The following is an 18,193-nucleotide window of genomic DNA, read 5'->3' on the forward strand; positions in this document are numbered from 1 at the left end:
GGGCAGTAAGGCAGGGGAAAAAAATAAAATATGAACTTTATTGAAATGAAATAAAGCTGTCATTATTTGAAGGAAACATAACTGACTGTGTAGAAAATCCTAATAAGGTTTTTTTTTAATAGAATAGAATGTGAAATAGAGTGATACTTGGGGTAAATATTATACATATTTAAACAAACACAGCTATATGTATGTACCAGATCACTATGTGAAACTGAGTCACTGTCAATAAATATCAGCAAGATCCTCTTTGACCCACCTTTTAGAGTGATAGAAATAAAAACGAAAATAAGTAAATAGGACCTAATTAAAAGCTTTTGCACAGCAAAGGAAACTAAACAAAATGAAAAGACAACCCTCAGAGTGGGAGAAAATAGTAACAAAGCAATTGAAAAAGGATTAATCTGAAAAATATACAGGCCACTCATGCAGCTCAATATCAGAAACACAAGCAACCCAATCAAAAAATGGGAAGACCTAAACAGACATTTCTCCAAAGAAGTCATACAGATGACCAATAATACATGAAAAGATGCTCAACATCACTCATTATTAGAGAAATGCACATCAAAAGTACAATGAAGGATCACCTAACACTGTTCAGAATGGCCATCATCAGAAAATCCACAAATAGGTGCAGAGAAAAGGGAAGCCTCTTGCACTATTGGTGGGAATGTAAATTGTTACAGCCACTATGGAGAACGTATAGAGACTCCTTAAAAAACTAGGAATAAAAGTGACATTATGACCCAGCAATCCCGCTACTGGGCATATATCCTGAGAAAACCAGAATTGAAAAAGACACATATACCCCAGTGTTCATTGCAGTACTATTTACAATAGCTAGGATATGGAAGCAACCTAGATGTCCATCAGCAGATAAATGAATAAAGTGGAAGTTGTGGTACATATATACAATGGAATATTACTCAACCATAAAAAGGAAAGAATATGAGTCAGTTGAACTGAGGTGGATGAACCTAGGGCCTGTTTTACAGAGTGAAGTAAAAAACAGAAAAATAAATATCGTATAGTAAATGCATATATATGGCATCTAGAAAAATGGTACTGATGAACCTATTTGCAGGGCAGGAATAGAGACGCAGACACAGAGAACAGACTTGTAGACACAGCAGGGGAAGGAGAGGATGGGATGAATTGAGAGTGTAGCATTGAAACATATACATTACCATATGTAAAGTAGATAGCTAGTGGGAAGCTGCTCTATAACACAGCGAGTTCACTCCGGTGATGACTTCTGTGATGACCTGGGAAGGGGCATGCTGTTGTACAGCAGAAACCAACACAACACTAAAGCAATTATCCTCCAATTAAAAATAATTTTTTTTTTGAAAAGGGTCACTGCCCAGTAAGCTTGAAACACCACTGTTTTGTGCAGCTGCCAGAATGAACCTTCTGAAATGCAATCTGATCATGTTACCCACTTAGAATTCTTCACTGAACTCTTGCTGCAAGCTCTTTAACAAATGAGGTTTTTATAATTTGGTCACATCTATGTGCCCAGACTTATCTCTTATAGTTTCCATGTGCATGGCACTTTCCATGGCTTCCAGACCTGTTTTCTTAGCGTGAACCCTGACTCCTTTTTCCACATCCCCACTTTATCCTTCTCTGCCCATCTGACTCCTGCTTATCCTTCAAGTCTGAGTTGTAGCATCACCACCCCCTAGTGTGTTAGGAGATGTTAGTAACTCAGTCGTGTCTGACTCTTTGCAACCCCATGGACTATAGCCCACCAGGCTCCTCTGCCCATGGAATTCTCCAGGCAAGAACACTGGAGTGGGTAGCCTTACCCTTCCCCAGGGAATATTCTCAACCCTGGAATGGAACCCGTGGATCCTAGAGTACAGGCAGATTCTTTATTGTCTGAGCCCCCAGGGAAGCCCACCTAAATCTCTAGCCACTGCTACAACGCCCCTGTGAGTAGAAATGAGGCATCCCTCCTCTGTGGATGTACTAAACTCTATTAGAACCCTTATTTCTCCATGAGTATTAACTAGTGTGTTTGTATCCTCGAGGTGGATTATAAAGTCATTGAAGACAAAGGCTGGGTCTTGTTCAGCATTTTCCCCCACACCAAACACAGTATTTGGTGTAGAGTAATCCCTTGAATTTTGGGTCTTAATGTTGAATTAAATATTTTTAATGTAGTTTTAACATAGCACATCAGGCTTTTACTGTACAGTATTTCATGATTAAAGAATTGGACTCTGATACTTAAGCAACTACTTCTCTACAAGGCAACAAGAAATCCAAACCCATCCATGTTCTATGACTACCTTTGCTTCTACGTAACTATTTCTATGACCGTGTCAATCCTTTCAATAGTGGTGTTTAATTTTGTATCCTAGCTTCCCAGTTCTGGTGACCTGTGGAGCATTCACATGGATTTTGACACCAAACGGCTGGATCCCTGGGAACGAATCATACCCACCTTCAAATACAGCCGAGACACTCCGTTTTTTGAAATGCTTGTCCCCACAGCTGACACAGTGCGCTTTGGGTACCTAATGGAAAAACTACTGGCAGTCAAGCATTCAGTGTTGTTTACTGGAATAACTGGAGTTGGCAAGGTAGGAAACCTACATCAAACAAGAAAGTGGTAGTTGCTCAGTCGTGTCCAACTCTTTATGATCCTGTGGACTGTAGCCTGCCAGGCTTCTCTGTCCATGGAATGCTCCAGGCAGGAATTACTGAAGTGGTTAGCCATTCCCTTCTCCAAGGGATCTTCCCAACCCAGGGATCAAACCTGGGTCTCCTGCACTGCAGGCAGATTCTTTATCATCTGAGCCACGGGGAAGCCCCACATCATACAAGAAGCTCGGCCCAAAATGAGGGCACAATGAACCTAGAATTGTAAGCCCCATAAATAACACCTTATTTCTCAGGGGAATTTCTTCTGAATTTGTGTCACTTTTTCAGGAAGAATATAACTATGCTGAACCTATATCAGCTCAACAGTTTGCCACTTTCTGAATAAATCCTTGGTGTCAATAATATATATAAACCAGAGGACCCTGTGAACCAAATCTTTTGTGTTTGGGAGCTTTTATGTTGTGTCCCTGAAAATTTCTGGGGCTGCCAGTTCACAAGTTAGGGTGGGAACCTGTCAAGGCAATTTGTGTCCCTGCGGACTATTAATGAAGGTCAGTCTTTCCCCTCCTGCCCATTTACTTCTACTCGGCACAGTGATGGTGTTTAGGCAAAGTAGAATATAGAGGAAAATGCTGATTATTTGGTCTTCTTGATTTGGGGGCAGTCCATATGAACAGGGACCTACTGTTTCCCTCTAAATTGTTTCCAAGTCTCTGACTGTTGCTATCAAATTAACCTGGATAGTAACCAAGATGGATTTTGGTATAAAACTAAAGTAAAAATTTTTGCTGAGATAGAGCTGATTAGAATATTTCCTTGGTTCTGATAACTATAATTAAATGGAATCTCCAGGAAGAAAAAGACATTTCAATCTAGCTTTAACCTCCCTCCCTCCTCTTATCTTGATTTTACTCATTGTACCAGATTATTACTGGTATACATAATTGAAAGATATTGAATGTAAATCAACTAACATCTTTTTTTAAATTTTGAAGTCTGTTATTGCGAAAGGACTGCTAAATAGAATTCAAGAATCAGCCGGCTATGTCCCTGTTTATCTAAACTTTTCTGCTCAAACTTCGTCTTCAAGGACACAAGAGATCATTGAGTCAAAACTGGAAAGAAAAAGAAAAAATATCCTAGGTAAGATTTATTCTTGTCATTTGCCTCACACGAATTATTTATTAAGCTAATTCACAAAAACAGTACATGTAATAAAGTTACAATTGGATATTTCCTTTGCTTAATTTATCTGTAAAGGTAATTCTGTTCATGACATTCTTTCATGGCTTTAGATCTGGATATCTTGCTGTTAGCAAGCAAGTCGTTTACGTCTGTCATCACCTTCAACTCAGAACATCTTCTCTCTCTACCTCTCCAAGGCGCTCCCTCGCTCTACTTGCCCTTCTTTCAGACCTGCATTGATTTCCCTTTATTTAAAGCAAACAAACCTCTTTATATCTGGTGCACTGAGTTACCTGAACCCAGTAGGGAATAAGCATGAAACTGCTATGGGGTTTCTTCAGGCAGCACTTTCCCCCCAGGCTTTGTGGGATCTCCCTCACCCTTCCTTTTCAACTGTTTCGATCAATACCATAACTTTCTGGTCACTTGCCGTCATTTTGAGTCTGGTCCAATGAAATCTTCAATCCCAAACCTAATTTTTTTTTTTTGTCTTTTTTTAAGTATCGTTGTGTTAGTCTCTGCTGTACAGCAAAGTGACTCAGTTATACACATATGTACGTGCTTTTTTATATTCTTTTCCATTATGGTTTATCCCAGGAGATTGGATCTAGTTTCCTGTGCTCTTCAGTAGGGCCTTGTTGTTTATCAATCCCCAACCAATTTAAAACTCCTCCCAGGGACTTCTCTGGTGGTCCAGTGACACAAGCAGGTGGTGCAGGTTTGCTCTCTGGTCAGGGAGCTAAGATCCCCACATGCCTCGCAGCCAAAAAGTCAAAACATAAAACAGAAGTAGTGTTGTCAGAAATTCAATAAAGACTTTTTTAAAAAGCTCTTCCTCTCCTCTGTTGTAAGCCAGATTTGTGGCTGGAGGTGCTAGAGGCGAAGAGGGGCATGGGTGCTCTTTTACTCTTCCCACCCTGCCTCTGGGAGGCTCTAGTGTATCGGGATGGCAGGAGAAGGGAAGGACAAGGTTCTCTGTAAGTGAAGTTTAGATGGGCCTCTGTGGGTTGTCTTTGCTTCTCTGCTGGCCAGACGGCTGTCCATGCCCTTGGTGTGACACACTCCAAGAGCAGGCCCTCTGAAGGATTCTTGAAAGAACTGTGTGCAGGCCAAGCCCTGACCTCCCCACTGGAGGCTTCCCTGACCTCCCCACTGGAAGCTTCCCTGACCTCCCCAGTGGAAGTTTCCCTGACCTCCCCAGTGGAAGGTTCCCCTGACCTCCACACTGGAAGGTTCCCCTGACCTCTGCATGGGAAGGTTCCCTGACCTCCTCCCCAAAAGAAGATTCCCTGACCTCTCCATTGAAAAGTTCCCTGTTGGCAATGAGTCTCAGCCCCACTCCGTCCCACCCTCCTGAGGCACATCCTGTAGCCTCTTATGCTATGGTCCACTTGCCCAGCCCACAGCCCTTCTGAGTGGAGCACTAGGCCAAGCTCAGGCCCAGCTGCCCTCCACATGCCATCATCTCAAAAGCCTTGCTGTGCCAGCTGCTCTATCAACCCCTTTTTGTTCCTCCTTTTCAGCTCAAGTAGATGCAGGTCAATAGATGCCAGTCTTTCTGGTGGGGGCCCCAAATTTTTATGAATGATTGTCTTAGAACCCTTCCATACCCCTGACCTGCTACTTGACTTCCAGAGGCCAGAAAATGAAGTGAGCCCATGAGATATACCTTATTTTCTTTGCAGTTGTCACTGATGCCAGATACCAGCATGAGTGGAGTCACTTCCTCTGCTAAAGTTGTTCTCTTTTCTCTGTTTATCACTTTTTTTTTCCTGAATGTACATATTGACTTTCTTCAGGTTAAATATGACATTGTACAGCTCCAGTGGATTTCCCTTTGACTCAGTTTGTTGTTGTTCAGTTACCCAGTCATGTCTGACTCTTTGCAACCCCATGGACTGCAGCCTCCTAGGCTTCCTTGTCTTTCACTATCCCTGTTTTGATGTTATAAAGGTGCTTTTGAAAATCCAGCCATGCTTTCCCTATGGAGGATAGTGGGATAGCATTTATGTAAGGAAGCCTGGAGATTTGTCTGCTTCCTAGTGTGAAAACGAAATGACCTTCTTCACTCCGTGCCCAGGCTGTGCACTTGGTGAGGATGGTTGGGAGTGGTTGGGGTTGAGGAAGGTCACCCAAAGTGCGGGCATCATCATCATCTCACCTGGATGGTGAGAGTGAGTGCTGTGCTTAGGATGCACTTCATTTCCTAGGCTGGAGATTCTTAACCTAGAATTACAAAAGCATATCTGGGAAAGCTCTCTTGCATTTTCTAAGAAGGCCTGCAACTTTCAGCATATTTTCCAAAGGATTCAAGCAATCAAAAAGAATCCCTCAACACTGTAAATCAGTTATGTATGCTCAGTTGCTCAATCATGTCTGACTCTTTGCAACCCCATGGACTGTAACCTGCCAGGCTCCTCTGTCCATGGGATTTCTCAGGCAAAGGTACTGGAGTGAGTTGCCATTTTGGTGAGGGACCATCTGATAATGTGGGTATCCTGGCTGAGTCTATAGCTCCCTGTCAGAGCCTGGATGGGACCAGAGGGAGGTCTCTCCTCCTCAACTCAGGATTCCCCTAGGGCCTTCCTCACACTTAAGAGCTGAGCTCATTATGACCTACATGGTGTGCATCGAGTCCAAAGCCTTACCTAAGCTTTGTCGTATGTTTTGAAAGTTTCAAAAGTGAGTCACTCATTTGTGTCCAACTCTTTGTGACCCCATGGTCATTAGCCTGCCAGGCTCCTCTGTCCATGGGATTCTCCAGGCAAGAATACTGGAGTGGGTTGCCATTCCCTTCTCCAGGGGATCTTCCCAACCCAGGAATCAAACCTGAGTCTCCTGCATTGCAGGCAGACTCTTTACCATCTGAGCCACCTTACTGAAGACAAATCATAATTCTTAAACTCATTTTCTTTCCCTAGGAGCACCAGGAAACAAACGAGTTGTGATTTTTGTTGACGACCTAAACATGCCCAGGCTGGATCGCTATGGCTCTCAGCCTCCCATTGAATTACTTCGGCAATATCAAGATTTTGGTGGATTTTATGACAGAAACAAACTCTTTTGGAAAGATATACAGGTTACTTTAGGTTTTAAATGACTTTGTGTGTCTCCATGTAAACAGCAATGAAATGTGGTGCACTCATTAGTTAGAGTTGCCATAACTAAGTACCATAGACTGGGTAACTCAAACTGTAAAAATTTATTTTCTCCCAGTTCTAGAAGATGGAAGTCCAAGGTCAAGATTTCAGTAGGGTTTCTTTGTTCTGTGGTTTCTCTCCTTGGTTTACAGATGGCCACGTTCTCCCTATGTCTTCTTATGATTTTCTCCTTGTGTCCATCTTTGTTCAAATCATCTCTTCTTATAAGGAGACATCAATCATATTGGATTAAGGCCCATCTTAATGACTTCCTCTTAACTAAGTTAATTCTTTAAATACTCATCTCCAAATATAGTCATATTGTGAATACTAGAAATTAAGGCTTCAGCCAAAAGGAGGTTCAGTTCAATTCAGTTCAGTCGCTCAGTCCTGTATGACTCTTTGTAATCCCATGAACTGTAGCATGCCAGGCTTCCCTGTCCATCATTAACTCCCGGAGCTAGCTCAAACTCATGTCCATTGAGTCGGTGATGCCATCCAACCATCTCATCCTCTGTCATCCCCCGTTCCTCCCACCTTCACTCTTTCCCACCATCAGAGTCTTTTCAAATGAGTTAGTTCTTTGCATCAGGTGGCCAAGATATTGGAGTTTCAGCTTCAGCATAAGTCCTTCCAATGAACACCCAGGACTGATCTCCTTTAGGATGGACTGGTTGGATCTCCTTGCAGTCTAAGGGACTCTCAAGAGTCTTCTCTGACACCACACTTCAAAAGCATCAGTTCTTTGGCACTCAGCTTTCTTTATAGTCCAATTCTCACATCCATACATGACTACTAGAAAAACCATAGCTTTGACTAGACAGACCTTTGTTGGCAAAGTAATGTCTCTGCTTTCTAATATGTTGTCTAGGTTGTTCATAGCTTTTCTTCCAAGGAGCAAGCGTCTTTTAATTTCATGGCTACAATCACCATCTGCAGTGATTTTGGAGACCAAAAAAATAAAGTCTCTCACTGTTTCCATTGTTTTCCCATCTATTTCCCATGAAGTGATGGGACTGGATGCCATGATCTTAGTATTCTGAATGTTGAGTTTTAAGCCAGCTTTTTTACTCTCCTCTTTCACTTTCATCAAGAAGCTCTTTAGTTCTTCTTCACTTTCTGCCATAAGGATGGTGTCATCTGCATATCTGAGGTTATTGATATTTCTCCCGGTAATCTTGATTCCAGCTTGTGCTTCATCCAGCCTGGCATTTTGCATGATGTACTCTGCATAGAAGTTAAATAAGCAGGGTGACAATATACAGCCTTGACATACTCCTTTTCCTATTTGGAACCAGTCTGTTGTTCCATGTCCAGTTCTAACTGTTGCTTCCTGACCTGCATACAGATTTCTCAGGTGGTCTGGTATCCCCAACTCTTTAAGAATTTTCCACAGTTTATTGTGATCCACACAATCAAAGGCTTTGGTGTAGTCAATAAAGCAGAAGTAGATGTTTTTCTGGAACTCTCTTGCTTTTTCAAAGATCCAACGGATGTTGGCAATTTGATCTCTGGTTACTTTGCCTTTTCCAAATCCACATTGAACGTCTGAAAGTTCATGGTTCATGTACTGTTTAAGCCTGGCTTGGAGAATTTTGAGCACGTGATTGGCCAAAAGGAGGTGGAGACACTCAGCCCATGGCTAATGGCTTCGATGTTTCTTATATGTGTGCTCAGTTGCTCAGTCATGTCCAACTCTTTGCCACTCCATGGACTGTTGCCTGCCAGGCTCCTCTGTCTATGGGATTCTCCAGGCAAGAATACTGGAATGGGTAACCATTTCCTTCTTCAAGAGATCTTCCCAACCCAAGGATGGAAGTCATGTTTGTTGCATCTTCTCCATTGGCAGGAAGATTCTTTACCACTGCACCACCTGGAGTTAAGGCTTCAGTACATGAGTGGTGGGAAGGAGGTACAGACAAACACATAAGTCAGCCCATGATGTATGGCCTTAGTGTTCCTATGTGTAACTTCATTCAATCTATACTGAGTTCTCACCCTGCTTGATTCATGAGATTTATAGACAAGTGTGACAGCCCTGGCCTCCTTAGCTTCAGATTATAAAAGACCATGTGTTGTAATGCAGGGTTATGTAATGTGGAGAGAGGTTAGAGGGAGGCAGGAGTGGGCAGTGGATTGATGATCAGAGAATCTTTCCCAGAAGAGGTGATATCAGACAGGATTTTGCAGGCAAGGCAGAGCAAACCAAGGAAAGGGGGCTATTTGCATCTCAAAGCAGATAGTTTGGAACACTACTTATGGGGTGTAGAATACTACTTTCAAGGTATGGAATGTGGGCACCAAAGCAACAGGAGAAGCAGAGGTCAGACCAGAGGATCATAGTGCCGTGAAGAGGAATGTAGATTTATCTTCTAAGACAGGGGTCCCCAACCTCCGGGATCTAATGCCTGATGATCTGAGTTGGAGCTCATGTAATAATAATAGAAATTAAGTTCACAGGAAATGTTATGCTCTTGAATCATCCAAAAACCATCCCCCACATTGTAGGTGGAAAAATTGTCTTCCACAAAACTGGTCCCTGGTGCCAACAAGGTTGGGGACCACTGGTGTAAGTCATGGGGAACCTCTGAGGAAGCATTATAGAAAGATCCCCTTGGCTTCAGGGAAGGTGTAGGCTAAAAAAGAGGCAAGATCAGAGGCCCCTGTGAGATCATATACTGACCAACTGAACATGTTGTGACCAGAGGCTCACAGGAACCTAGCTCTGTTTTTCCCCTAGGAGCAATGGTTCAGGATGCATTAAGTCAATGTTCCTGGTGATTTTATAGAACATAACTACCACAAATAAGAATTGACTATTCTTACTATTTGTTGAATGAATGTACTTTAACCTAAGGTACAAATTCTTACAATTTTTTAAAATTCAGTTTTTACATAGGAGTATTTCTACAAGGTCAGTGAGTTAGCTGAATGACCTTGAGTAACTTATTTAACCATCTGGGGCCTTGATTTTTTTTTTTCCATCTATAAAGTGGAGGTAACAACACTCCTAAGGTGATCTCCTAAGGTGGTTGTGAGAATTAAGTTAGATAACGTGCAGGAAAATACAACACAATATTATCCTATGATGGTGTTGTTGTTGTTTTTCAGTCACTAAGTCTTGTCCAAATCTTTTGCAATCCCATGGACTATGGCCCACCAGATTCCTCTGTCCATAAGATTTTCCAGGCAAGAATACTGGAGTGGGTTATCATTTCCTTCTCCATGGGATCTTCCTAACCCAGAAATCGAACCTAGGTCCCCTGCATTGGCAGGTGGGTTCTTTACCACTGAGCTACCAGGATGTCCTGTGATAGGTCCTCCAAAAATGTTGGTTGAGTCCTGCCATTGGGATGGGTATATCTCATCTCCATCTTTGCTGGGTGACCCAAGTGGATTTCTCTCCATACAGGATGTAACAATCGTATCAGCATGTGCACCTCCAGGTGGCGGCCGCAACCCTGTGACCCCTCGCTTCATCCGGCACTTCAGCATGCTCTGCCTCCCGATGCCCTCAGAGCACAGTCTGAAACAGATTTTTCAGGTAAATGTGGATTCCAGTCTGGGCACAGGGGGTAAAGAAAATTTATCTGTTCCAAAGCTCACACAATCAGCACGGCCTGTTGTGTTTTTAGGGAGCCCATCCATTCTTGCCTGATCAGAAACCATGTAAACACAGAGGCATCTGGGCAGTAGTTGATAGGCATTTATAGTCTGTGTTTATAGTCTCAGAGGTAGTCTTATAAATGAGGATAGAGAGTCAGAACACCTCCCATACCTCTAAGGAAGGCTGTATTCTGGGCCCTTGACTCTCAGGAGATATCATCCCCACCTAGTTCCCACCTCGGTGCTCATCTCCTCCCTGACCGCCATGTCTGTGTCCACTTGCCCAGCAAAGCCCAGCCCCAATAACCAGCGAGTTCAAGCTCAGCATACCTAACCCAGAATTCATCACCCCTGCCGCCCCCATCCTCCCAAGAGAAACAACCACCGGTATTTTTTCCATCTGTACAAACTTCCCCAGGAGACCACTTCTTTGTCCTTTAAAAGGGGTAAGTAACTGTGTCTGCCCTGTAAGTGCTCGGCAGAAGTGTTCAATAAGTGCACGGCATTATTCTGAACAGAACGATGAAAGACCTTGAAGCAGCATGACCAAGGCGAGTATGTCATGCCAACTATTAATAGCAAAGATGTTTAGAGGAGACAGCTAGTGAGCCGAGTCCTGCAGGGTGAAATTGACAGAGAGGATCAGAAACACACAGGTGAATGTGGTCACAGAGGCTGGAAGTGGTAATGTGGCATCCAGGTAAGTTAAGGCAGGTGACTGGTCAGGAGAAACTGGCTTTGGTGACCATAGCCCAGGAGTCAGAGAGACAGTAATGCTGGCATTAACCATGCTCTACATTTACCAGCATCTCCCTCTCCTTCCAATGGGGCCTTCTTAAAGGAGAGAAAGGACCAGACCCGGCACATACACAACAGTGTATAGAAATTAGTTTTCATATTGAAATAGCTTACATCCGTGGGAAATTATTTTTAATAAATTTGAAGTCATTCCAATAAGCTGTTTAGGATCTAAGACCAAAAGGATACATGAGAAATGCCACATTTGGAAAAACTTTTAGGTGGCTCAGACGGTAAAGCATCTGCCTGCAATGCGGGAGACCTGGGTTCGATCCCTGGTTCGGGAAGATCCTCTGGAGAAGGAAATGGCAATCCACTCCAGCACTCTTGCCTGGAAAATCCCATGGACAAAGGAACCTGATGGGCCCCAGTCCATGGGGCTGAGCGACTTCATTTATTTATTTATTTAGAACAGAAGAAGATGGGAGCTTATCTCCCATAATTAAGCAACAAGTAAAAAAACGTGACAGGAAGCAGGTAACAGGGACCAATACAGGTATTAGAAGACTTTTTAACCCCCTCTTTTTGTTGAGTACCTTTCTGTATATATTCTAAAGTCTGAAATGAGTGATTCACAACCATGCTGTCCTAACACACCCTTGTGATGTGATCAGTAGTGAGGGAATGTCCCGAGTAACTTATGCCTGATGATAAAGTACTGAACTTGCAAATTATTTTGCATTTTAATAAATTCAACCAAATTCAGAGTTATCCCAACAACAACAAAAATGGCATTCTTAACTCATTCCAAAATGCTTTCTTGGGTGGGAAGAAGAAAATAGAGTCTGGGCTCCTGGAAATCAAATTGATCTGAATCTTCAGCCTCCTGCCTCTGCCTGTAGGAATGTTACATCCACAGAAATGTGTCACTTACAGGAGCATCATGCAGCAAATATGTCACAGCTAAAGATGAGCAGCAATTACTTCTTCCTGCTGTAACTTAGAGGCTAGTATTTAAAACTCGCACTAACCAAGGCCACAATGGAAATGCAAAGCAGCAAAACTGAGATTCTGAGGGCCACTAAGTTGGATTATATTCACATGGGAACATGTGTTTTCCTCATTACCAAAATGGACTGGATATTTTATCTGTAGAAGGAAAGAACTTGGATTCCAAGCTTTCTTTTTAATCACAACCCATCTAAGCAGAGTTCAAGAGTTCACAGTCCACCTTTCCTGTCCTTTGTGTGGAGGAGAAGGAACCTGGGGATAAACAAGAATTGAAAAAAGCAAAATCAACAAGTAAAAGCAAATTTGTTGATAGCAACACAAATAAACTGATTTATGTTTACTATACAAAAGAAACCTATAAGTCTACATAGTATATGTATACATATGTGATATATAATATGCTTATATTTATAATGTTTTAAATTATCTGTTAGTTCTAAAGCAATCAATAATATCACTACTTTCTTGTGAGTCTATTTTAAGTTAGTTAAACAACACATATATGCAGGGAGAGTCCCATTAACAATGGGTCACAATTTGGATTATGTATAGTTGTAGGTGGATCAAGAACCACAGTTCACACACATTTTAGTTGTTTATCTGCTGGAATTTTTTGTGCAAAAATATGCATCACTATATATTCTGAAGGTAAATTGAATAGCACACAACAAATTAAACGGATAATGTTGTCACTAAATTAGGTGTAAATTCTTTTTTGCTTTTTTTGGCTACTTGGAATCTGGGATCTTAGTTCCCTGACCAGGGATTAAACCCACACACCCTGCACTGGAAATCCAGAGTCTTAACCACTGGACCACTAGGGAGGTCCCTGAACTTAACTGTAAATTCTAATTAGAAAGATATAACAGCAGTGATTAAAAGCCATGATCAGCTCCATAAAACATTACTAATATCCTCATGACAAAGCCATCTTTCCTTAAACTATGGAAATTCTGTCTTTGTCTTGTATGAATATTCTCAGTAAAACTTTTAAAAGTTGCCAAACATGTCACATAAGCCAGAGCTTTGGACAGAATATCAAGCTGTGATCCTCAGTAAACTTGATAGCCACCTGATAGTTTTAATTTATGAATATCAGTTTAATAACCCTTCATTCATTCACTAAAGAAATACTTGATGAGTATCAAGCATACACCAGATGTTGGCACATCACATTAAGCAAAACAGATGCCACCCCTGTCCTCACAGATCGTCTACCATAGAGACAGATAACATAAATAAATGAACTAACATATATGTAATTATAAATATATACTTATATATATATAACTGTACTTGCATATATACAACTATATTTGTATGTAAAATACTATATTTGTATATATACAACTGTTGTTGTTGTTGTTCAGTCGCTAAGTCGTGTCCTACTATTTGCAACCCATGAACTGCAGCACCCCAGGCTTCCCTGTCCTTCACTGTCTCCCGGAGTTTGCTCAAACTCATGTCCATTGAGTCAGTGAAAGTGAAAGAGAAGTTGTTCAGTCGTGTCCAACTCTTTGCGACCTCATGGACTGTAGCCTTCCAAGCTCCTCCATCCATGAGATTTTCCAGGCAAGAATACTGGAGTGGGCTGCCATTTCCTTCTCCAGAGGATCTTCCTACTGCAGTCCTATCTGCAGTAGGCCTTTGTTGTTTATCTCTTTTATAGACAGTAATTCGTATATGCTGATCCCAAGTGCCTGATTTGTGAAAAGTGTTCGTTGCTCAGTCATGTCCAACTCTTTGCGACCCTGAACTGTAGCCCACCAGACTCCTCTGTCTCTGGAATTCTCCAGGCAAGAATACTGGAGTGGGTAGCCATTCCCTTCTCCAGTGGATTCTCCCAACCCAGGGATCAAACTCAGGTCTCCTGCACTGCAGGCAAATGCTTTACTGTCTGAACCATCGGGGAAGCCCAAATGCCTGTTTTACCCATTTCCCTGGAAAAGAAGACTTTTACCACCCACAGGTCCTTGCACTGGAATTTGATCAGGTCTGGAGTATTTGAAAGATAAATTTTGGTTAAAAACATTCCAACCCTCTTATATTACATTTCTGGTTCTAGGCCATCTTAAACGGCTTCCTGACTGACTTCACACCAGCTGTAAAGCAAACTGCATCCAACATTGTGGAAGCCTCAGTTGAAATCTATAACAGGATGAGTGTTGATCTTCTGCCAACACCAGCCAAGTCTCACTACGTGTTTAACTTGAGGGATTTATCTAAATGTGTGCAAGGTAGTGTATGAAACTCTCATTCCCTGGCCTGCACCCTCCTTCCATTTCCATTCACCCACACATCCCTGCGTAAAAGTGTATGTACATGGGTGTCTGAGATTTGCCTGGAAATTCCATTACAGTATCCCTGTTTTAGTCACCCTCCACCCCCACCCTTCACTGACTGCTTCACAACTTTCCTCAAACCATCATCCCATTTCTCACTCCCAGCTGGTGGCCTGTCTTCTTTTTCACTGAAGGAAAAAAAAAAAAAAATAGAATCAAACCAGGAGGGGCTCCTCTTCCAAATCTCCCAGACACCCTGCCCTTGCCTTCTCTCCCACTGCAGCGGTTCAGCTGTCCCTGCCCCTAATATGTGCCAACAGCCCCTCTCGTACTGAACCCATCCCCTCCTGCTGACTCTAGGATTTTGCTTTTATGCGTCCCCCTTCTCTCCTGCATTGTCAGTGCTGCTTCTGTCAGATCATCCCTAACAGCATACAATTCTGCTATAATACCTCCCATCTGAAAAGACACAATTCTCTTGGGACTTCCTTGAATGTCCAATGGTTAAGACTCTGCCTTCCAATGCAGGGAATGTGGGTCCTATCCCTGGTCAAGGAACTAAGATTCTACATGCCGCAGTGGTGTGGCCAAAAAATTTTTTTAATAAAATAAGCTACGAAGATATTAAAAATAAAATTAATAGTTCTCTTTAGGCTCCATATTCCCCTTCTGCTACCCTGCTCATTTGTGCTGATAATATGTCCTCAATTTTGCTTTCAAAAAATGAGGTTGCAATGACTATATGTATATATCCAACTATCCATTTCCTTTAGTTTGGGATAAAGTTGAACTTACAGATTTTCTCATTAATTAAACTATCACTAGATATTCCACAATTGTCAAGTTTTTCTTTTCTCCCTTTCTGAAAAAACAGGTATTCTTCAATGTGACCCAGGAACAATAAGAGAAGAAATACAGATCTTCAGACTCTTCTGCCATGAATGTCAAAGAGTCTTCCATGATCGTTTGATTAACAACGAAGATAAGCACTATTTCCATGCTATTTTGACAGAAATGGCCAGTAAATATCAATCTTTATATCAATCTATCCTTCTTTATTTAGTTAGGTTTTTTCAGGGGTTATTTTTATTGTTTTACTAGAAAAACAATTTGTTTTCTAATCCTAGCCATTAGATGACCAAGGAGACACAATTTGGTTTCTACAATGAGCAAAATAAATTATAATCATTCATTAGTAACAGTTTTTTACTTTGATGACCCACATATATAACAACATGTGAAGTGTTATGAAAATCATTTTATTGAAGTTCAGGAAGGATTAATATTCCTAATTCAGTATAGAATTTTAAGTAGAGGAGGGAAAGTAGAAAACAAACAGCATTTTGTCAGGTAAGAAGCCAGGATACTTCTAAAGTATTTATTTATTAATATGTATTCATATCTGTTATTTAATAAAAATGATTATAAATAGTAAATATTCTTAATCTTAAATTCAAGAGATTATCAATCAAAGCAAAGTGGTGTGGTATTAACATAGGCTTTCAGTTTCATGTGTATTAATTAGGCTTCTAAGTAAAGTAGCAGGAGTAGTTATTGTGTATATCTTACCATTAATACCCTGCATTCAAGCTAATCATTATATTAAAAATTGATTTTATTTTTTAATAGACAAACATTTTGGAATTGCTATAGGCCTGGAATATTTTTTGACTAGGCCCATCATATTTGGAGATTTCATTAAGGTAAGTGTGTTGTAGTGACTTGACTACATTTGAAGTTTATAAAACATTTACTGTTTTCTAGTTCAAGTTCATATTCTACAGGAGCTTTGCACGTGTGAAGATTCAAGACCTAGACTGAGGGGTGGGGGGTGGTCAGCAAACTAAGGTCCATAGTCCAAATCCACTCACCACTCATTTTTGTAAATGAAGTTCTATAGGAGCACAAGACCCATTTGACTCTGTCTTATTTATCTGGTTGCTTTCTAATGACCAGACAGACTGAAGTACTAGCAACAGTTACTATATGACCTGCAAAGCCTAAAATATTTACTACATGGCTCTTGAGAGAAAAAGATTGCTGACTTCTGATCTAGTTACATTCATTTTGATAATAGTGAATCAGAGACTGAATTATCAGGTATTCCATTTGAAGGAAGCAAAGAAGTTTAGTCTGTTAACTCAGAACTGGAATTCTCTTACCAATTAGTTAGCCTCCTTCATTTCAGGGTAGCTCTAATTAGTAGCAAAACTTTCCTTTTACTAAGTGCTTCAGTCCTGGGTGTTCATTGGAAGGATTGATGTTGAAGCTAAAACTCCAGTACTTTGGCCACCTGATGCAAAAAGCTAACTCATTTGAAAACACCCTGATGTTGGGAAAGATTGAGGCTAGGAGGAGCAGGGGATGACAGAGGATGAGATGGTTGGATGGCATCACCGACTCAATGGACATGAGTCTGGGTAAACTCCAGGAGTTGGTGATGGACAGGGAGGGCTTGCGTGCTGCAATTCATGGGGTCACAAAGAGTCGGACACAACTGAGCAACTGAACTGAACTGAAGTGCCTCAAGTCTGTCCCCCCTAATAACATCTACATAATTTTACCTTCTAGACCTACCTAGAATATACTTCTTATAGGTGAATAACCTTATTCTAGGTTAAAAGACTTCTATCTAACTAACTACCGTACCTATGTTGACAGGCAGCCATCTAGTTTTACCAAGCTGGCTCTTGCTTGGGCACACACAACACTACTAGTGTCTCTGAGAAAGCAAGGGCCATGTCTGTTTAGTTCAGCTTAAATCCTATTTCCTACACAGAGCTGCAGCAGTGGCTCTCAACCGGTGGTGTTTAAACAAATGAATGGATTCATCTTTATATTGTATTTATGTAGTATCTCACCACTCTGATAACCCTAGACAACAAAAAAATGGTAATAACAAACAATTTATTCCATGAACTATATATATTTAATGTTTCTTTTTAAAAGTTTAAAGTTTATTTTCAGGTGGTGATTATATTTCCTATGTGTTCTAATGGTGGTATTATCAAATGGGAAATTGAAGCAAAGCAAAAAGAGCAGTTGGACTCTTCTTCCATTGCCTATGTGTATTTTAGTCAAAGATTTCAAAAGAAAATGTCCCCAGGGCAGTTGCTATGGCAAAGACAATAAATTATCAATAGGTCCAAACAGGAACTCGGTGCCCTATAGTTTGTACCAAATATCATTCTCAATGATTTATTTAAACAAATGACTAGTATGCAAAAACTACATATAGTTCTGGCATGATTTTTTAATAAAACAGTCTGCTAATTTTCAACCATTTCACTTTTCTGATGTCAACAGCCTAGGAGCAAAAGTATGAAACCGGAGTTAAGTTAAATGAGAGAGAAGTGAGAAAATTTTTTAAATTATTTCTGAACTTCTGTGTGAATTTTATTGCAAAGATCATTTGAAATTCCAGTGTCTCACTTGAAGAGGTTGAATTAAATGAATTTTTCAGTTAACCATGAATATCTGAGTTGCTTTAATCCCATTTCCTTCATTTTACAGCCCTGCTAGCATATATAAGCAAATGACTAAATAGAAATAGAAATAAAAATAATGGCCCCTCCTAAGGTTATGTATATGATATATGTTTATACATCAGAATTG

At 41.0% G+C, this 18,193-nt stretch overlaps 1 protein-coding gene across 2 annotated transcripts in view; it reads left to right on the forward strand.

Annotated features, from left to right (window-relative positions):
* Window positions 1-18,193, forward strand: part of DNAH6 (dynein axonemal heavy chain 6) — a 289,159-nt gene that overhangs the window by 145,929 nt on the left and 125,037 nt on the right. For both annotated transcript variants that reach the window (XM_004005864.5, XM_042246026.1), the window contains exons 38-44: window positions 2,373-2,594; window positions 3,612-3,759; window positions 6,723-6,880; window positions 10,354-10,485; window positions 14,362-14,533; window positions 15,453-15,599; window positions 16,208-16,281. In XM_004005864.5, the coding sequence (XP_004005913.3) occupies window positions 2,373-2,594; window positions 3,612-3,759; window positions 6,723-6,880; window positions 10,354-10,485; window positions 14,362-14,533; window positions 15,453-15,599; window positions 16,208-16,281 (1,053 nt within the window). The remainder of the gene's footprint in view (window positions 1-2,372; window positions 2,595-3,611; window positions 3,760-6,722; window positions 6,881-10,353; window positions 10,486-14,361; window positions 14,534-15,452; window positions 15,600-16,207; window positions 16,282-18,193) is intronic.

The sequence above is a fragment of the Ovis aries genome, chromosome 3 (assembly GCF_016772045.2).
Source record: "Ovis aries strain OAR_USU_Benz2616 breed Rambouillet chromosome 3, ARS-UI_Ramb_v3.0, whole genome shotgun sequence".
NCBI lineage: Eukaryota > Metazoa > Chordata > Mammalia > Artiodactyla > Bovidae > Ovis > Ovis aries.